Source organism: Ictalurus furcatus, chromosome 22, assembly GCF_023375685.1.
Source record: "Ictalurus furcatus strain D&B chromosome 22, Billie_1.0, whole genome shotgun sequence".
In the NCBI taxonomy this organism is placed as follows: Eukaryota; Metazoa; Chordata; class Actinopteri; order Siluriformes; family Ictaluridae; genus Ictalurus; species Ictalurus furcatus.
The window spans coordinates 2,278,500-2,300,457 of NC_071276.1; the positions used below are offsets into that span (position 1 = coordinate 2,278,500).

A 21,958-nucleotide genomic window follows, 5' to 3' on the forward strand; every position below is an offset into this window, starting at 1 on the left:
GCCTTCATCGCTGAGGCGTCTGTGTCTCTTCAGCCTGGCGGAGAACATGAAGGACATATGGACACAGGACTACGCCAACAACTACATGGATCAATACTTCTTCCGATACGTCATGGGGCCCTTCAGCCTACTGCGTACGTACCTCTGTGTGTGTGCGTGTGTTATGCCATAATACAGCTTCTACCACAGCGTTGTGAAATCAGTCGGTTTGTTAGTGAACGGTCTCCTGCAGGTGTGTTACGTTTACATTTACACCATTTGGCAGACGCCCTTATCCAGAGCGACTTACAGAAGTGCTCTGAGGTCATGATCAACAAATACATCCTGATGCTACCAGTTCACAAGGTGCTGGACTAAGAGTACCATCAGTCTAAAGTGCTAATTTAAGAACTTTAGGATCAGGTAGGTCTTTAGACGTGGTTTGAAGACCACCAGTGACCCAGCTGTTCGGATGTCTAGGGGAAGTTCATTCCACCACCTGTAGGTGCCAGAATAGAACAAATAAGATGCATGTCTTCCTTGTACCCTGAGAGATGGTGGGACCAGTCGAGCGGTGCTAGAGGATCGGAGGGAGCGTGGTGCAGTGCAGAGTGTGAGAAGTGCTTGTAGGTAAGTGGGTGCTGGTCCGTTTTTGGCTTTGTAGGCAATCATCAGTGTTTTAAATCTAATACGGGGAAGCTACAGGAAGCCAGCGGAGGGAGCGTCGCAATGGGGTGGTGGTGTGGGAGAACTTGAGAAGGTTGAAAACAAGTCTGGATCAGTTTAATGGCGCTCGGAGTCAGACCTGCCAGGAGCGAGAGGCAGTAGTCCAGTCTCAGGGACTGAACGAGCACCTGAGTGGCCTGTGTGGATAGAAATGGACGTCCAATCCTTCTGATGTTGAAAAGGAGAAATTCAACAGTGTAACGGTTTCCCCACAGCTTTGTTGTTGTTGTTGTTGTTGTTTACAGCAGGAGATCTGATCGAGGAGCTGATGTGTGTTCTGTCTCGGAGGAAGCTACTGTCTCGTGCAGCTCTGCATCTCCTCCTGCTGCCACAACTACACACACTCTCACTGTCACAGTCCGGTAACCTCGTCACCGCCAACCTGTGCAGCCTGATTACTGTGCGCTGTCAGGTAACACACACACACACACACACACTCTCGTAACCAAATTCCTGACAGTCATGTTTGCTTAATACAGACTGTATTTGTATAATGTTGTCATACATATCTGCAGAATCAGTTTGTCCTCTGATGTCTCTCTGTCTCCGTCCTGTCCTCAGTCTCTGAAGTGTTTAGATCTGAGTGGAGCGCAGAACGTCTCCTCTGCTGCTCTGTGTTCTCTCCTCAGCGACCTGTCCTGCCTTCACTCTCTCTCTCTGGCTGGAACGCTGTGCGACCGTGCTGTGATTGCTACAGTGGCCCGGCGGTGCTCGCTTCTTCAGCACCTGGATGTTTCCCGCTGCCTCCACCTGCCCCCGGCTGCCCTGTTGCCCCTGGCGCTGCAAGGACCTAAACGTCTCGCCAGCTTGCTGGCTTTGGACATTGGTTTAGGAGAGCACGAGGATGACGGGCTGGCTTCGGCTGCCTTCCTCCTGCTCAGCGTGTCCGGTCTGCAGCGGCTGGCGATCGAGGGTCTCGGACACGCTTGTACAATCATCCAGAATCGGGATTTCGCTGTGACGGATGGGTTTACCGCCCGAGAGGGCGTGCCGTGTCTTGGCGAATTATGGGATGCAAGAGTTCAGGAAATAGAAGTGAGAGAGGATGAGGAGGATAGATTCACTTTGGAGGAGAAAATGGACAGATCCTTGAGCTTGGATGAAGGCAGAAGAACAGACGCACCAAGGGGACGTTTTAAATTACGCCTCCGAGAGGTACATGGACTGACCCTCGACAGTCTGGATGCTGTCAGCAACGCCTGCCCTGATGTTCGTGCTGTATCTCTAAACTGCCATGATGATGATGATGATGATGAAGGTTCCTCCCAGAGCATACGTTTGACTCGGGGCTTGGCTCGGTGGTCAGGTCAGCTGCACTTCCTCTCCCTGCAGTTCTCCGGCCTGCTCTCAGAACTGGTTCCTCCTCTGCAGGTTTCCGGGTCTTGTCTCCTCTCCCTCACACTGGAGGGCCTCCAAGCCGACGGGAACCTGCCTCTCATTGCACTCCTGCGTGCCTGCCCTAAACTCGCCTCTCTCGCACTCCACATCGACCCTCCACGTTCCAACCAAGAAGAGGATAATGATGACGATGAAGACGTAGAAGACTGGGATTTACCGTGTCTTCCACACCTCCGCACTTTAACACTAATGTAAGCAGAAACAAAATGTGTATCACTACAGCCAGCATTTTATTCATTTTGTCTGTATTCTGATCCTCTATACGTACGTCGATGTGTATTAACTGAGCGTTTTGTTCACCCTCTTTCCAGTTTTTCCTTGGAGGAGAGCCGGCTGAAGCCTGTGCTGTGCTGGACTTCCCTGAAGGGGGTGCTGTGGTCCTTGCTGAGAGGCTCCGTGCAGCTCCACACGCTGTCTCTGATCGCCACTCCTTGTCGCCTGGATCCGGTGTTCAGACTGGTCCTGGATCGCCACGCCGAACCGCTGCGGCGTCTCAGACATGTCAGCCTGCAGCGCTCTGACATCACCATGGAAACGGCGACGCGACTCGTGGACTCCTGCCATCGCTTGATCAGTCTGGATGTGAGCAGCTGCTGGTCTCTGACTCGGAGCAACGTCACTAAATTACAGAGCCGAGCCAGGAGGAGGCGCCGTCAACTCCACATCACATGGACATGAGGTGGAGAGGAAGTGCATTATTTTTATATATATATATATATATATTATATGATCAGGGTTTACCAGTGAAGTCAGGATTCTTTTTAAATCGTTCTCTTTGTTTACTGGTTTGAGCTGTCTGTCTTTTTAAAGATACCAGACACTACTATTTTATTCATGAAGTATAACACTGTTCTTCTCAGATTCAGTGTGTGTAACTTTACAGTCGGCCATGCTGTCATTTCTGTGCACTTTTGACTTTAATATATCATGAATTGATAATATTTTCATTTTAAAGTATAACACTGTTCTGTCTTCTCAGATTCAGTGTGTGTAACTTTACAGTCGGCCATGCTGTCATTTCTGTGCACTTTTGACTTTAATATATCATGAATTGATAATATTTTCATTTTAAAATTGGTCTTGCATTTGCTTCTTTGACATTTTTTTTCTTTTTTGTCACGACAGACTGGTACATGTGAACACATTTCTTTGTCTACTCTGCATGTGTTATTATAATGCTGCAGTTTTGTTGTTCCTTTCTTCCTTTTTTTATTTTCCGTTACAAGAAATAAATGAAAAGACTCTGATTTAGACTGCTTTGTTTCAAATTCATAGTTTTTTATTTATTAGTCAAGCTAATCTCGGTCTCTCTTCCATGTAACGCATTCCACTGGAGTTCACACAAGGCCTCTGTGGCAGCTTTCCAGGCCGGAAGATTCCCTGATATGGAGCTGATATCACACAAGAAAATCAGAGTAAAGTTCAATATCAGAATCACACATAAGTCAGATACATTTCTGTTTTCAGCAAACTCCACCCACTGTCTGAGGTAGGACGTACCGATTTCACAGTAACGCGGCATGGTGCACAGTGCAGTGGTCTTACACGACTCGAGCTGGGTCGACTGGGACATCAATGAGTCCAGCTGCAAAATCCTGTTTTATCCACCACAGCTGCAGTCGCAGTAGTCCTGAAAGAGACTGAAAAGGCAACCAGAGCAACAGCAGCAAGCATCTACCATAGCGTGATCTCGTGTTGCAGTAGTTTTAGTAAATTAGCATTTATTTTTTAAAAGCATTTTTATATTTCTATATTTATTTAGACATTTGTGTATTTATTTAGATATATTTCTATATTTGAGAAGCTGCTTTTAAAGCAGCTCACCTCGAGACATGTCAGGACATACGTTCAGGTGCGCAAAATAAAGGTCCTCGTTTGTATTAAAGGGGTATACTCCACTGTGCAAGTAATACAGCATGACACCCAGACCCCAGATGGTAGCAGGAACGCCCATATACCCGTCGTCAATCAGAACCTCAGGCGGTACCAAAACATCAGGGCCTGATTGTAGAGGAGAGACAGAGCATCATGTCACAAAAACATGAACAACACTATTCTCCACTGCATACTATCCAATATCTATTATAAAATTACTGAAAAATTTTTCGTAGGGGTGTCCATCAGCAAGTCTCCACAGCCAAAATCTCTCAGTCACGAGTGGCGCAGTGACGAGACGCCTGAACCACCTGCAGCATGATGTCTCGAGTCTGTGCTTCAGACAGACGACCGTTGTGAAGCTCAGCAAATTCACTGAGGTCTATACAGGGGCTGGGCCATTCCAGGACCATGATGATGTGATCAGGCTTTTCAAACCAGTCCAACGGCTCCACCACACTGGTACAGCGAGGTAGCTCGGACATCATCTTCATCAGCACCACCTCCACAGGCAGCTCGCACGTCTCTCCGGGATAAAATCAGAACAGACATGGTTATCATGGGTTTGGTGTGAATACATGTCAGTGTATTTCTATTCAGCCCCTGATCTATAAAGTGCTTGTTATTTGGATCTAACTGCTTCTCTCAGAAGTAAAATACGTTTACTTACAATGCTCATGAATCTGACGGTGCTGTCCTTCTCCATATATTTGATAGCAACCTGTTCGCATACACAAAACATAAAGAGTAGGTTCTAAAAGCCATCATTGCATGGACATGATAACTGTCTCTACAACACTGGAACCTGCCCCAATGTAACCCCATTTCTAAGAGACCACAGAGAAAATGTTCAGTGGAAAGATCACCAAATACACTCCAGGAAAAAAAACAAGTTACTATTTTTTCACTCCTACATATCTCAAGGAACGATCACAGACACATACAGTTTGTTTATGGGGTGGGGGAGAGCATTTACCTTTTTCCCATCTTCATTCCCCAGCAGCTCTCCCATGGTGTGACTCAAACACAGCTGTTAAACAGACAATAATTAAATTCATTAAATTCATTCAATTTATGATGTGTACAAATGACAAAGTCTCTACTGAGAAGTTTTTGTCCACATGGTGGATGCTAACATACCCGGGTCAGTCACATCAGGAGACATCTGCTCATTTAATGTTGCACAGCTGCCTAAGCTCCATCATCCACTCAGGTTCTTCTCCCTGCTCTTCATGCACTTTACAAGAGAGCTACAAGACAGACAAGGAAAATAAATTGGTTATGAAGATAATACTTTGCATTTAATACCTGGTAAGCATTTCATAATCTTATTTACCGTTCATAAAAGGTCCTTTTGAAGCTGCTGGGGAACTTGATGGCTGCCATCGTGATGGTCTCGCAGTAATCAAATCAGTTAGAGGATCCTCGAGGCTGCAGTAATTCTTCGTTTTCAAGAGGAATCATTTCAGCTGAAGAAGGTAAGTAATTTAGTTGAGTAATTTCAGTCTACAATATTGTTTGATGTTTAAAATGTCCATCCATCCATCCATCTTCTATACCGCTTATCATTCAGGGTCACAGGGACCCTGGAGACTATCCCAGGGAGCATCGGGCACAAGGCGGGGTACACCCTGGACAGGGTGCCAGTCCATCGCAGGGCACAATCACATACACACTCACACACCCATTCATACACTACGGACACTTTAGACACGCCAATCAGCCTATCATGCATGTCTTTGGACTGGGGGAGGAAACCGGCGTACCCGGAGGAAACCCCCGCAGCACGGGGAGAACATGCAAACTCCGCACACACAGAGCCACGGGAATCGAATCCCCGACCCTGGAGGTGTGAGGCGAACATGCTATGTTGAAAATGTTTTATATATATATATATATATATATATATGTATATATATATATATATATATATATATATATATATATATATATATATATATATATATCTTTATAATAGTGTGTGTGATGGCAACGAGAATATAACATCACAAGATAACATCAGCGAGCTAGCAGCTAGCTAGCATTTGGCATCGTCATGACAAATGCTGATTCTCACAGATCGACACTTTTTATTTTTTATAAAGTTTTATCTTTATTTTTATATTTTTTATTGCTCTACAACTAAGGCACGAACTCTTTGTTTATTCCTTCCCTTTCCTCTTTTACTACTTTTTATTTGACTTTTTGTTCCTGAATGATTGGTTAGAACTTTCTGGAACACGGAGCTAACGCTAATTTAATATGTTCTGTCAGAAAACCCACACAGTTTGCTGTGGTCCCGTTATTAGATCATATTGTCCACTTGGCATGATAACAGACCCGTTGTTCGGCTCAACACTGTATTTCTTATAGCATTTTTGCTATTCTTAGCCTTAGTCTAGCAACATACAGTTTGTTTGTCTCATTGAGTGATCCTCAATGGATTGAATAATGTTTAAATGCGGCTGTATTTTACAGACAGCTATAAAGAGGGCAGGAGGAAAGCCAAAGAGGGCAGGACCTGGTCAGACCTCCAGTCAGATATGGAAGTGTCTGGGCAAAGACCACCAAGGTGTAAAACATACGGATATTTGTTCAGCACATTACTATTACTATTCCTTGATGCTTTGAGGGCATATTTAAAATTGTATTTTTCATGAAACATTGTAGAATTTGGCAATATAGTCAATATTTTATAAGTGTACATTTAGTTTTGATCAGTTAAATTTGTTATTATGAGGAGTGTCCGGATTGGCCCCCCTGGAGGTCAGGAGCATTGATTGTTTGACTCAGAGTATGTGTGCCACACCACCCAAACACCTTGTTCCACCTGCCCCCACTGTTAACTTCCCCACAGTCACCCCAAACGCCACTTTCACCCCACCATCACTTTACCAGCAGCACCACCAGTAGCAGCACACGGCTCGTTCACAGAGATGCTGCAGAACTGGCAGCCGATGGACGATATGTCATGTGAGTGTTTTCTTCTGTTTCTGATTGACTTTCTTTTGTAGGTATTAATTTTGTAGAACATTTTTCCTCACTTCCCTTAACACAGTGTTCTCTTGTAGAGCCCAGATTACAAGCAAAAACTGGTGAGAATTTTTTCTCTTATTGTTAACAATTGCTTGCACAATTACACAGCTACTGAAAGCATTTCTTTTTTCTCAAAATGACACACTCGTACTCAAAGCACAACATTCAACACCACGTTGATATGAGGGAACAGTTATGATCTTTGGTAGAGGAGGAAAACATGGAAAACACACAGGGCAGGGTAACTGCAAAAGTAGTGAGAAGCACTGACCCAGTTGACGAAGCAATACATGCTTATTAATTATTTATTTTTATATTATTTTATATTATATTGTTTAAAAAAAAAATTGGTTTCAGGTAAACTGGTTGGCACGTATTGATGGGGCAGATGTTCGCGACTGCACCTGGTGCATATTGAAGAGGGTGATTGCCAACTCCCTGGCAAAGAACCTCAATTGGAGGGGAGTCAATGGAAAGACTTCACTGGCCGCTCTCCAACTCAGAGAGGTCATGATTAGTAAGTTTCTGTTTACATACAGAATTAGCTGTCTCTCTCAGATGATATGTAAGGGGTAATCCACGGCTAGGTGTGCATTAAACGATTTTAATGCATGATGTGGAGGCAAAGAACCACTAGTTCAAATTGTTTAATGTACACCTAGCCATGGATTACCCCGCTTATACCATGGTCTTTCCACAACTAATAAAGTTAAAGCTGTCATTGATTTTAGAAGTGCAAACTTTGATTAGTTAGGTCATTAGATCTGGAATTTGGCCCGATATAAATCAGACACAGATACAGTAGTGTGATAAGATTTAGATTTAGATATTATAATGGTTATCAAACTGACTGGAACTACCTGTGTAATAAACAGTTATAATGCACACCTTCCAGCCAATCAGAATCCAGTATTCACACTGACCATGGTATAAGCGTAATTAATGCTTAAGATTCATAATGACCTTACAGTATGTATTGCTTTATTCCAAAGCTGCAGTTCAAAGAAACCTCCTCATGGCTAATGCTGCTTAGATGGAGGTCGAGGGGACCATGAAGAGGTGTCTCCAGTTGGCATAAGATCGAGAGTGTGGGCACAAGAGAAGACTTTTGCAAAAGGAAGGTATTTAGGGTGTTTTAACGGTGGTGTGTTTTTGGGGTTTTTTTTCGCTATTTGTTAAAATGTTCATATTATAGTCTATTGTTAATTGTTTCTAAAAGTCCTTGCTGTTTTTAAGTGGTTGAATCTGTGTGTGTGTGTGTGTGTGTGTGTGTGTGTGTGTGTGTGTGTGTGTGTGTTGGTAGCTGGGTGGGTATACAGTTGAGGTCAGACGTTTACATACCTCTTGCACAATCTACAAAATCTTAATAATCTTAACAAAATAAGATTGATCATAAAAATCCCATGTTGTTGTTTATTTAGTACCACCCTTAATAAGCTACTTCACATAACAGATGTTTACATATAGTCCACAAGACAATAGCTGAATTTATAAAAAATTACCCTGTTCAAAAGTTTACATACGCTTGATTCTTAATACTGTGTGTCGTTACCTGGATGATCCACGACTGTGTTTATGACCATGAGCTTATTCAGGACAGGACTAAATAAACAACAACATGGGATTTTTATGATCAATCTTATTTTGTTAAACGTATTAAGATTTTGCAGATTGTGCAAGGGGTATTTAAACTTCTGACCGCAACTGTATGTTCTCTATGTCTTTTCTTTACAAAATGTAAATATTTGTTTGACTTATTTTGTTATTTGTTAGTAAATATTGATATTATATTCATATTGTATGAATTCATATTGTTCATATTGTATTTTTTTAATTGTTTATAAAAGTCCTTGATGTTTTTATGTGGTTGAATTTATTTGTGTGTGAGATTTTTTTTGTCTTCAAATATACTGTAAATATATTTACTTGTTATTTTGTTGTTTTTAAGTGTGTTAATAAATGTTCATATTGTAGTGTATTTGTTAATGTTTAATAAAAGCCCTTAATCTTATTAAATGGTTGAATTTGTGTTTCTCTGCTAAAATGAAGTACATTTAGCAGTTTCTGGGCCACATCTGGTCCGGGGACCAAGCCGACTCTCAGCCAGATCTGTCTTACAGTAGTGTCTGGGCCAGACCCGGGCCACATAAAACAATATAAGTCACTTTACAGTGTCTGTGCCGGAGGAAATTATGTGTCGGTTTTCAGTGTGTGTGCCAGATTTGGGCCATGGACTCAGGCATATACTGGGCCAAAACTAAAGTAAGTATGTGGCCCACAAGTGGGCCAGACAAATTTTGCTATCTGGGGGGGTTTCTAATTTTTCACAAATAAAATGATATTTCCTCTGTTTAAAGAGAGGCTGGTATATTTTGTTTCCTGTGCTGTGAGCTACTAAAATATGTGTATTATTTAGTTTAATATAGCCAGTTAAGTTTGGCCTGTTTTATTTTGACCTGTTAAGATTAATGATGTTTATTGTTGAATGGTTCTTGTTACTGGGAAGAGGGATTAATGATAATGATAAATTAGCTCTAAAGGAGAACATCAGTAGAGTAACAAGGTGTTAAACGTTTTGTTTCACACAGTTTTACATTAATGTGTTAAAAAATCAACAATTTGGTGTGAAAAATAAATTCTCACTCTCAGACAACCACACACCCACACACAATCAATTCCTAATATAATGTAATGTAAAGATAATGTTACATCTTTATAATGTAAAGATGTAAGATGTAATTATTAATAAAAAAAAAAGGGGGATATATTCAGAAGTCTGTATTTTTAATGTGTTTTAAAGACATCTTGCAAAATGGGGGGCTCGGACAAATGTTAATGCCATTTGGGGGGCCTTGCCCTGGAAAAGTTTGGGAACCCCTGCATTAGGACATCAGTGACCCCCGCCCACAGCTTCAGCTGGTCCTAGTGAAGTGCTCCATGTGGAGGTTAGAAACTCTTTTAATTGTGCAAGTTTAGTATCAAACATCTTCTCATAGGAAGGAAGCATTTCCCAAAGCTTTGCCTACCAACTCTTTCGAGCCAGCAGGAGATCATCACAATTAAAGTGTGAGCTCATTAATATAAACCTGTAATTTTCTGCTACACTACAGCCATAGCTGCTGTTATAGGTAATTAATCAATACCTTCTGACCAAACACAATCTATCATCTATTTTCTTCTACCAGCATGCAGGATCCTTCTTCATACACATACAGTATTGTCATTAGCATGTCAGTAAAGTCTCTTTTTAGTATTAAAACATATGAAAGGAAACTCAAAGCAAAATGATTCCCTTTTTTCATTAATTCTACAAGGCACTCAATAGTTTATATGTTTACTGTCAATCATTTACATCCCATGTGTTTCTTTTCACTACGCCAGGTGATAAAGTCCTTATCGCTGTTTAATGCTGAAGCTCAGGTGGTAAAATACGCACTCTGAAACGTTTGCTACGTGTCAAGGTCTTTAAAACAGATCTCAAACCTAAAAAAACCCATCACCAGCTGATAATCTCAAGGATGATGTCCTGATTACATTGCCTTTAAATTGATGTTGGACAAAGGAGGAAGAGAGAGAGAGAGAGAGCGAGACAGCGCGCGAGAGAGAGGTTGGGCATTTTGACGGCTGTGCAAAAGATTTCACAAAAGCAAGTGAGAACCATTAAACAACTCTTACACAAACCAGGTGATTGTAGTTTTGTAGTTATTTAATTCTAAGTGGACAATTAATGAAATATATATATATATATAATTATTATTATTATTATTATTATTATTTTAAAAGAAACATGTAAGATTACATGTGCGTTTACCTGTGTTTACAATGTCTTTTACTTTTACATACATATTTGTAAATGTAGTATCAGTGAGGCACTAATGGAAACCTATTTACTGAATCCATTTTTTGCTTAATGTTTTTGTCACACAGATAAAACCATGACGTTCTCCTCTGGTTCCAGGCTGGTGTACCTCACCATGTTCATATTAGTGTGTCTTGCACTACCTAGTGATGCTGCCCTACGGGTGTTCCGCATGCAGGGCCAATCTCTGAAAGGTGATGCTTTGGGAAATGCGCCTGACCCCTTTGTGAAGGTGTTTGTCAGAAATGAAGTGCGTAATACCTATGTGATCAAAGATACTTCTAACCCCGTGTGGAGCTCTAGCCTGTCCTTTAGTACAGCTAAAGTCAACGATCAGGTGAAGCTGCAGGTTTGGGACCAGGATGTTAAATATCATGACCTTTTGGGAACGTGTTACGCTCAAGTGAGGAGTGGCACTTCCAACTTTAAGTGCACTTTGAGTAAAGGAGGTACTCTGACTTATTCGACCCAGTTCAGCTGAAGACCTGAATCATCGATCTGATGTTTTCTGCAGTTCCTCACTGTATCTTTAATTGAAGTTTAACATGTTCACATAAATAAAACAGCATATTATCAACTTCTGTTGCTCACTTCTGTTTGTTTTATGCTTCTGCCAAATAATACACTTGTCCTGAAATACACAAGACAAATGTCACCTATTCATCTTCTTTAAAATGGGGTTGAGTCAAGCAGCGAGCAGCTTGGCATCATTCACTGCTGAGAAATAAACTCAGGGTAAAGTTTCCCTTTAGTTAAAACTCTGACGCACACTATGTCTGGGTAAAGGTTTAAAGCTTCACACTGTACAAACGTTTGTACAAAAACTCCGGCACAATTTATAAAAAGTGCTGTAATTTCGACATGATAAAATTAAAATCTATAAAAATACACTATTTATTATAATATAAGGATGTGCAGTTTAAGCACATGTGAATTGTTTGGGTACAAATCTCAAACTGTGGAGTACAGAGGAAAATAAAATGAAAAGAAAGCTGCCTTTGTCCCAGACATTATAGAGGGCCCTGTATAATATTTGCTAACTGCCATAGACCTAAAGTTTTATTCAACAAAATTAGCACAGCCTGCCCTGCTTAAGGTACTGTAACTAATGACTTACTGCCTGTTGTGTGATCTACAGCCTGTACCTTGCATCTTTTAAATGTGCTTAATAAATAAATAAATAAAGTTTTACATAATTACTGTGTGTGTGTGTGTGTGAGAGAGAGAGAGAGAGAGAGAGAGAGAGAGAGAGAGAGAGCAGTGCTTAAGATTAACCACAGAGTAAAAGTAATTCTAACAAGTTTTACTTCATGAAGACAGTTAAGGGGAGGGAATAAAACGTCTGAGCTCGTCTCCAGGGTCTGCGGTTTTCAATGCGTTGTATGGCACTAAAGTTTCTAACTGTAAACACACACGCACACACACCATGTTGCATGTTTTCCCTTGGCTCTCCATTTGGTAGGCATGGCAACGATGATGCTCAAGGATGCTTTTTACAAAAGCCCCCTTCTTTCACCATGGTACTGTTTCGCATTTCTCCTACTCCTCCCTCGGCCTCTCTTTATCTCCGAGACGCTTCTTGATGATGCCATGGTGATGTTTTTGTCTATGAAGAATAAGAGGACAGAACAAGATCAATTTTAGAAAGAGGTACTGGACTCGGAGTAAAGTGTATACTATAAAAATAAACAATGAAACTTAAAAAAGCTAGATATAGGACATCATAGTGTTCTCTGAATGGATGTATTACCCTGGATGCAAAAAAAACCCAACTGCTGTCTGATTGGCTCAGCCTCATTTTAAAGAGGATGAAATCTATAATCTACAGCATCCTTGAGCTCATCAACAGGTGATGTTGTCTCAAATATTTCTGGTAAAAGTGCAAATTTATTCACAGAAACACAAATAAAATAGGTGCGTTGTTGGCAGATTCCCAACGCCCAGGAGGTCATACTTTAGGACATCAGTGACCATCACCTACACCTTCAGCTGGTCCCAGTGAAGTGCTCCATGTGGCGGTTAGAAACACTTTTAATTGTGTAATTTCAGTATCCAACATCTTCACGTGGGAAGGAAGCATTTCCCAAAGCTTTGCCTACCTATATATATATATAATTTTATAAGAAACATGTAAGTTTACATGTGCATTACCAGTGTTTACAATGTCTTTTACTTTTACATACATATTTGTAAATGTAGTATCAGTGGGGCACTATCCATCCATCCATCCATCCTCTACCGCTTACTCCTTCTTCAGGGTCGCGGGGGAACCTGGAGCCAATCCCAGGGAGCATCGGGCACAAGGCGGGGTACACCGTGGACAGGGTGCCAGTCCATCGCAGGGCACAATCACATACACACTCACACACCCATTAGTACACTACGGACACTTTAGACACGCAGTGGGGCACTAATGGAAACCTATTTACTGAATCCATTTTTTGCTTAGTGTTTTTGTCACACAGATAAAACCATGACGTTCTCTTCCAGTTCCCATCTGATGTACCTCACCATGTTCATATTAGTGTGTCTGGCACTACCTAGTGATGCTGCACTACGGGTGTTCCTCATGCAGGGCAAAGGGCTGAAAGATCCTTTGGGATATGCTCCTGACCCCTATGTGAAGGTGTTTCTCAGAAATGAAATGCACAATACCTATGTGATCAAAAATACTTCTAACCCTTTATGGAGCTCTAGCCTGTCCTTAAGTACAGCTAAAATCAACGATCAGCTGAAGCTGCAGGTTTGGGACCAGGATATTAAATATCATGACCTTTTGGGAGAGTGTTATGCTCAAGTGAAGAGTGGCACTTACAACTTTAAGTGCACTTTGAAGAAAGGAGGTACTCTGACTTATTCGACTGAGTTCACAACTGGCGTTCTACAGGGGTCAGTTCTGGGTCCACTCCTCTTTTCTATCTACACTACATCTCCAGGGCAGGTGATTGAGTCTCATGGCTTCTCATATCATTGCTATGCTGACGACACCCAGCTCTATTTGTCCTTCCAGCCTGACGATCCATCCGTCTCTACATGCATCTCTGCTTGCCTGTCGGACATCTCGGTCTGGATGAGGGAACACCACCTTAAGCTTAACCTCACAAAATCTGAGCTTCTCGTCATCCCAGCCTGTTCCTCAATCAACCACAACCTCAGTGTACAGCTCAGCTCAACCACATTCAAGCCAACCAGGACGGCCAGGAACCTGGGGTGATTCTTGATGACAGCTTGACCTTTACAGACCACATCTCAACAACTGCACGGTCCTGTAGGTTCATCCTTTACAACATCAAGAAAATCAGATCCTACCTCACCGAACAGGCTACACAGATACTAGTCCAGGCTCTTGTTATCTCAAAACTGGACTACTGCGACTCACTACTCTCGGGCCTCCCAGCCAGCTCCATCAGACTCCTTCAAATGATTCAGAATGCAGCAGCACGCCTCGTCTTCAACCAGCCCAAGAGAACCCATGTCACACCCCTCTTCATCTCCCTCCACTGGCTTCCTGTAGCCGCCCACATCAAGTTCAAGGCCTTGATGGTCACCTACAAGAACTTGTCTGGATCAGCACCCTCCTACCTCAACTCTCTCCTGAAGGCTTACGTTCCATCACACAATCTGCAATCGATTAGCGACCGACGCTTAGTAGTTCCTACTCAGTGTGGCTCAAGGTCCCTTTCCAGAACCTTCAAACTAACTGTTCCTCAGTGGTGGAATGAACTTCCAACCTCAATCCGGACCACAGAATCTCTCACCATCTTCAAAAAACAGCTAAAGACCCACGTCTTCCCTGAACACCTAACATACTTACAGTATGTAAGTGCAGAATAATATTAAATACCAACAATGTGAGTCCAGAGTTCGAGTCCCGCCGGGGCCATGTGCGGAGTCTCCCCGTGCTGCGGGGGTTTCCTCCGGGTACTCCGGTTTCCTCCCCCAGTCCAAAGACATGCATGGTAGGCTGATTGGCGTGTCTAAAGTGTCCGAAGTGTATGAATGGGTGTGTGAGTGTGTATGTGATTGTGCCCTGCGATGGACTGGCACCCTGTCCAGGGTGTACCCCGCCTTGTGCCCGATGCTCCCTGGGATAGACTCCAGGTTCCCCGTGACCCTGAAAAGGAGTAAGCGGTAGAAGATAGATGGATGGATGGACCAACAATGTGAACTCTACACAAAATCCACCACTCATCCAGAAACACACACTTTATCAACTTTAATTTAACACTAATGTTGTCATAAGGATTGTGTTTGCCCAAATCAGGCTCATTCCACCAGCTAATCATGGTGAGTGCATCAAAATCCAGAAGGTTGTGGGTTCAAATCTCAGCACTGACAGCGAACCTCTGTTAGAACCTTAAGCTACAACTGTCCAGCTCTGTGTTTGGACTGGTTTCGGTCTCAAGGCCAAGACATTTTTTAAAAATCTACTTCTGAAGCTTGAAAATACATAAGGGATTATTATTTTTTTTATTACGGTAAACGCACGACCACCCATTTAAACATAGCAACATTTTTCAAGTCATTTAACTCTTTATTTGTTAAACTGGCCTAAACATAATCTTTGTAATGTGAATATGATGATGTTTTATACTAGACAAAAAGCAGTATTTGTTGCACTTTAAGTGAAATAACATGAACTTAATGTTTAACCCGTGTTACTGCATTAGTCTGCCTGTAGGTGGCACTGCGAGCTTTATAACCTCTCAGTGCGAGTGCCTTTTTCTAAAAATAAATAAATAAATAAATAAAATCCTTTAGCCGTTTATTGGTCGTTTTTTAACGACGTCATTTCCGTTTGGTGTAAACTCTGGCGGGAATTTATGTCCGCGTGACCTTGTTTAGTTCACTCAGGTAATTTACCCGTTAATCCGGTGATCCAGTACGTCAACCGCGTCAATTCAAAGAAGAACAACCCGTTAGTTATGGGTCGCGTGCTGAACTGTATCGTTGCGGTTTGTCCGGACATGGGCATCGGGAGAAACGGAAATCTGCCCTGGCACCCGATAAGACTGAGGTAAGACTGGCTGCATCCCAAACCGCGCAGTTTTGTAAACACAGTGAACTATATAGGACATCAGTACATCAGGACGCGGCTGTTTCACACCCTAGCTAGTGCACTTCGGGAGGAAGTAGCGCGTGGTTCGGGACTCGGCCGACAGGTTCTCCTGATAGCTGAAGTGTCGGTTATCTTTAGCTAAGCTAACTGTGTGTGTGTTAGAGAAGTGTACCATTAATAATATGCTGGTTAGATAGACAGTGTTTATTCCAGTTTATCTTATTTTAAAATTAATTGTAACCTTTTTAAATCATGAGTTGTCTTTTATAGTTTGCGTTCTAATGAAATGAGCTGTTTTGTTAGATTTTATAATAACTTTTAGTAAGTTTTATCTTTGTCAGAGGATTTTAGCATCATGGATTAGCCTATAGATTTAGCAACGGCTTCGTCACGAGGCTGCAGTGTGACTGGATTACCTCAGGGTTTTTTTTTTTTTGCCTGTTTATAATATTTCTGCTCTTGTTTTGTGTTTGTATATTTTTAATGGTCATTTTCGAGTAAAATCCACGACAGGATGACGGTTATCTCTCTTTTAAGCCTGAGCATTTGCTTTTTTATTTAGTACTTTTCCTAAATAACAAGGAAAATGTAGCTAGTCCAGATATAGCGGTGAAATTCTGAGTGTTCGTGCTCGATTTGAACTTGTAATTTTTCTTAGCATTGAACTTTTATAGTTTTAATATCCACTGTTATGTGTTTGCAGTAAAGAGTTCAAGCACTTTCAGAAGATGACCATGACTCCTACTGTAGAAGGTCAACCAAAACCTCAACCTCCTCCTTCTTCACATCTTTTAGGTTTACCAAATGTACGTTTGTTCTGTATTATACTGTACACACTGCTTGTAAACAGAGTGTGTGTGTGTGTGTGTGTGTACATGATGTGACGTGACAGGTAAAAAGAACATGGTCATCATGGGCAGGAAGACATGGTTCTCGATACCGGCACAGAACCGGCCTCTCAAGAACAGAATCAACGTAGTCCTGAGCCGAGAACTCAAGTAAGAACCTTGGTGGATGCCCTCCTTTTACTGGAGCAATGTGTTGATCTGAAATCAATGATTTTTGATTAACAGGGTTTTTGTTTTTTTATTCGATTTAGGACTGCTCCTGAGGGAGCACACTACCTAGCAGCTGACTTTAGCTCTGCGCTCCGTCTTCTGGAGAATCCAGAGCTTGAGGCTCAAGCTGATCAAGTGTGGATCATTGGTGGGAGCTCGCTGTACAAGGTCACATACCACACACACACATCCCATCAGCTGTTCATCTTTCCTCACATAAACATCACCAGTCCCAAACCACACACCAAATTCAATACAGAAAATTCCAGAGGACCACGACCAGTGCCTGCCTCACTATTGTAAGTCCACTGCGGATGTGTCCCAAACCGCACCCTGGTCACTATATAGGCCATATGAGCATTGTTAAAATCATCTCCACTAATATACAGTCCACTGTATATCACACCTATATAGGCCACCTAAACATCATTCCACTGTGGACGTGTCCCAAACCACATTAGAGAACGTGTACAAACATGGTATCACTATACTGTGGACGTATCTTAAACCACACCAAATTTACCACAAAAGATATATAATGGATGTGTCTCAATTACACACCCTGTTCACTACTACAGCAGATAATTATCGCATACATTCGGGGCAGGGTGGGGGAGAATAAAATGTCTGAGCTCGTCTCCAGTGTCTGCAGTTTTCAATGCGTTGTATGGCACTAAAGTTTCTAACTATAAATACACACGCGCGCACACACCATGTCGCATGTTTCTTGCAGTCCCTCGGCTCTCCATTTGGTAGGCATGGCAACTGTGATGCTCAAGGACGCTTTTTACAAAAGCCCCCTTCTTTCTCCATGGTACTGTTTCGCATTTCTCCTACTCCTCCCTCTGCCTCTCTTTATCTCCGAGACGCTTCTTGTAGAATGTTTTTGAGCAGTATTCACTGCTGTCCCCGAGGAAGATCATCCTTTTGTGAAGTTATGAATGACCTTCACAGTGAATATGACTAAAATATCATATCAGGGTACTCACATATTTCTACTATACACAATACACTTGACACACAGTATGTTAACAAACATATACAGGGGCATCTCAAAAAATTTTATATCATGGAAAAGTTCTTTTTTTTTCCCTGTAATTTGATTCAAAAAGTGGAACTTTCATATATTCTAGATTAATTACACATAAAGTGAAATATTTCAAGCCCTTTTTTTGTTTTAATCTTGATGATTACGGGTTACAGCTCATGGAAATCAAAAATCTGGCGTGGCATGGAGGCGATCAGCCTGTGGCACTGCTGAGGTGTTCTGGAAGCCCAGGTTGCTTTGATGGCGGTCTTCAGCTTGTCTGTATTGTTGGGTCTGGTTTCTTTCATACAATCTCTATGGGGTTCAGGTCAGGTGAGTTGGCTGGGCAATCAAGCACAGTAATACCATGGTAAACAAACCAGTTACTAGTAGTTTTGGCACTGTGGGCAGGTGACAAGTCTTGCTGGAGAAGGAAATCAGCATCTCCATAAAGCTCGTCAGCAGATGGAAGCATGAAGTGCTCTAAAATTTACTTTCATCTTCCCCATGATTGGGATTGTGTGTACTGAAACAGACTGAGAGATTAAAGCCTCAGGAAACCTTTGCAGGTGTTTTGAGTTAATTAGCTGATTAGAACTCTTCTCAGGTCGACATTTCTGCAGTATAAATTCTTTATTCTAATATTTTAAGATACTGGATTTTTGATTTCCATGAGCTGTAAACCATAATCAAGATTAAAACAAAAAAAAGGCTTGAAATATTGGGCAGATTGGTGAACCTCTGCTCCTCTTTACTTCTGAAAGATGTACTGTTTCATGTTACTGACCTGTTGCCAATTACCCTCCAGCTGTTTCTTTTTAGTAACACTTACTTTTGTTGCCCCGTCCCAGATTTTTTTTAGATGTGTTGTGGCCATCAAATTCAAAATTACCTTCTTTTTTTTTCTTTAAAATGGTACATTTCCTCAGTTTAAACATTTGATATGTTTTCTCTGTTCTGTTGTGAATAACACATGAGTTTATGAGATTTGCTAATCAAATTTTTTGGAATTTGGGTTGTATTTGGAGAGATGATAAGGGATCTGTTACCATTTGTGAACACTTCTTGAGAGTTTCTCATATTTGTGAAATGTCTCATTTCTGGTAGGAGGTGATGGAGAGCTCGGCACACCAGCGTCTGTTTGTAACAAGGATGCTGAAGCAGTTTGACTGCGACACGTTCATTCCTAACATCAATCTAGACAAGTTCAGGCTCCTCCCCGAGTGAGTGAAACAAGTCACTTTGCCTTTTTTTTTCTAGTATCATTTCTTTCTTGCGTTCTGCCAAAGGAAATTCATCTTTCCGATCGGTAACGGTGCAACGTATCTGAGCCAAAGGATTCAAGATAATGTCGAAATTGTCATTCTGTACGTCACTAGGACAACAGGAACTGTCCCAGTAGCTAGATTAATAGGGCTTAATAACCAAAGAGGAGAACTTTACCTCTGTGGAATCTATTGTTTTCAGGTTCTATTTGAAATCACACAAAAGCTCTCATCCTGCTTCTCCTTCTCCAAAAGCTTAAGCACTGATCCGGTTCTCCATGGCCTTCCGTAGCACGATGGCCACACTGGCTTGAAGTGCTCCATTTTTTTCCATTACAATGGTGCAAATGGATTTGTTGGCTTGCATGCACACACGGGTCGCTTGTGTTTAGCATACCAAAGTGAATCTTAAACAGTGGACAGAGATTCTAGAAAAGCCCTAAAAGGCTCTCGCAGAACACAAAAATGGCCCGAGGCGTTAATGTCAAGTACTTCCACTCAGACACCCATTTGGAGTGGCACCTGGAGGAACACTGGGAGGATGATGCGCTATTATTATTATCATTATTATTATTATTATTATTATTATTATCATCTCATTGAACAGATGTGCACTGTGTGCAGGTGTTCGTATAAACAGTTTAGTTTCACTGCTAGATTCGTAGACGGATGTACGTAGCTCAAACTGAAACGCATCAGCCAGCTACAGATATTCAGACTCTCTAAAGACTTCACTTACCTCTAGGATCTTGTGGAATTGTTTTATTTGTGAGGATTTAAAAAATAATAATAATGTCCCTTAAGGGTGACAGCTTATACTAACTATTTTTGTATTAATACAAAATTTTTTTTCTTCCTGTGTAACTGTCAGTTAGAGCTTTACCTCTGAATGTTACAAAGTGCCGATGCTAGAGACCCCTTCCATAAATGTCTCGCAGATGGCCTCACCAAAGCAAGGTGTTTCCGCACATGTTTATAATTCGCACAATTCCCTGTGAACGAGCTGTTACTATAGAAACGAGAACAAATTAGAACGACTGCATTAATATTAACCTGTTATTTGCAGCTGCACTATTGTCAGAGCTGCTGTTATGGAAAATTAATCAACGCCACATCCTTCTGACTGATCAGGAGCCAGAGCTTAACAGCACGGTGGTCTAATCCCGTGTAAACTCAGTCAACTCTGAGCTTCATGGGAGCCACTTTGGATAAAAGTGCCTTAGATAGTGAGACAGAATATGACAAGATGTGATTTTTCTTGTTTTCTTCTAAAAGTGTGTCCTGTTTCTCTTGCCGTTTCTTCGCTCAGGTTCCCTGGAGTGCCGGCGGGGTTGCAGGAGGAAAATGGGCTGCAGTATGTATTTGAAGTGTATGAGAGTGTGGAACAGTGATGAGTGGTGCTGAAAGACCTTACACACACACGTCTGCTTATTTACTGAGATCAGTGTGTGTGAGGCGATAGCATCTGCTCATGGACACTGTTTCTGTAGCCAAGTAACGTCAAGTCCTCACTGAAATCACATGGTAGTTCTCTGAAACTGAAAATCAAAAGATTTAAACGCTGTTCCAGCTGTTAATGTTCTAGTTTCAACCAGTCAAAGCCTCTTCATCTCTGCGTTTCATCCTTGCCTTGTCATCGCAATTGGAGATTGTGTGTGTGCAAGAGAGAGAAGGCTGGTGTTTAGCCCAACCCCTGTGGCCGGTCCTTGCTCCTCTCATAAATATGCATTCCGCCTTTTGTGTCGAGAGCTAATTACTGACAGAGGTTCTCGTGTGCTTAGGTTGAATACAAACCTTTATGGATCACGCACACAAACACACGCTCACTTTTTATTCCCACATTAATGCCCCAGCCCTTTAAACAGCCCTGTCTAACAACATCCAAAGCCTGCAATCCACTCTAACCTTTGAGGCTGATTGGTTTCAGGTCCCAGCAGGAGGCTAAAACTAAGCTGGAAATTAGTCTGATGGGCAGGCCAGCCCCCCAACCCTCCACCGGTTGCGTAAATATACACTCAATATGTTGTGGTGGTGTTAAATATAGTGTGTTTATATTGTGTCTGTGTTGTAGTACACTGTCTGATTTTGTTTGTCAATTATGACCATAAAGATCTAAAAGGAACAGAGACATAAATAATTTAGACTACAGTGAAATTTAGACTAAGTTCATACTTTTATATGAAGCCATAAAAAAATAAATAAATAAAAAAAACAGGAAAATGTCAGGATGTTTAGTCATTTCCTGATGTGTTTTAAGACAAACAGCCAGGATTACTGCAGATGTGTGTTAATCAGAATGCATTGATTAATCTTATGAAGGTTTTGTTTTCTTGTTGTTTGTAACTTAAGGGATTTGGTCTCACTTTAATTTCTTGTTTACATGTACAAAATTATTCATGCCTCAAAGTCTTACATTCTTTCAGTTTTAAGACAGACAAAACAGACATGTTGAACACCCCAGGAAGCCATGCCCCCTTCGCTAATGTGAAATAAAACCAGTCGGTGTATGTTAAACTTTAACTAACCTGAAACAAGTATATAGTTATCATTAATTAACTATAATTGAAGGGGAACTTTGAGCTGTTATTTTTGTATGTTCACTGTTGAGATGAACTGAGACAGTAGAATGATGAGAAACTGGATTCTCAGTAAAGATGTAAAATTATTGATAGTATT

General features: G+C 41.6%; 2 protein-coding genes across 8 annotated transcripts in view; both read left to right on the forward strand.

Annotated features, from left to right (window-relative positions):
* Positions 1 to 4,127, forward strand: part of si:ch211-214j8.12 (uncharacterized protein LOC100000539 homolog) — a 12,157-nt gene extending 8,030 nt beyond the window's left edge. For 3 of the 6 annotated variants that reach the window (XM_053610583.1, XM_053610581.1, XM_053610580.1), the window contains exons 3-6: positions 1 to 134; positions 951 to 1,117; positions 1,267 to 2,294; positions 2,415 to 3,356. The exon at positions 1 to 134 is cut by the window's left edge and continues 137 nt beyond it. In XM_053610583.1, the coding sequence (XP_053466558.1) occupies positions 1 to 134; positions 951 to 1,117; positions 1,267 to 2,294; positions 2,415 to 2,781 (1,696 nt within the window). In that variant the 3' untranslated portion in view covers positions 2,782 to 3,356. Of the gene's footprint in view, positions 610 to 950; positions 1,118 to 1,266; positions 2,295 to 2,414; positions 3,357 to 3,439; positions 3,813 to 3,989 lie in introns of those variants that run through there. The other 3 variants (XR_008384366.1, XM_053610585.1, XM_053610584.1) reach the window with 3 other exon arrangements.
* Positions 4,128 to 15,611: 11,484 nt separating this feature from the next.
* Positions 15,612 to 21,467, forward strand: dhfr (dihydrofolate reductase). 2 transcript variants are annotated; one of them, XM_053610489.1, is made up of 6 exons: positions 15,612 to 15,890; positions 16,636 to 16,685; positions 16,825 to 16,930; positions 17,032 to 17,158; positions 19,125 to 19,240; positions 20,592 to 21,467. In XM_053610489.1, the coding sequence occupies exons 1-6, from the start codon at positions 15,799 to 15,801 to the stop codon at positions 20,671 to 20,673; spliced, it is 573 nt and encodes a 190-aa protein (XP_053466464.1). In that variant the 5' UTR covers positions 15,612 to 15,798; the 3' UTR covers positions 20,674 to 21,467. The 2 variants fall into 2 exon arrangements, with proteins under 2 accessions (XP_053466464.1, XP_053466465.1); XM_053610490.1 differs by lacking the exon at positions 16,636 to 16,685 and having other exon boundaries at positions 15,835 to 15,890.
* Positions 21,468 to 21,958: the final 491 nt, after the last annotated feature.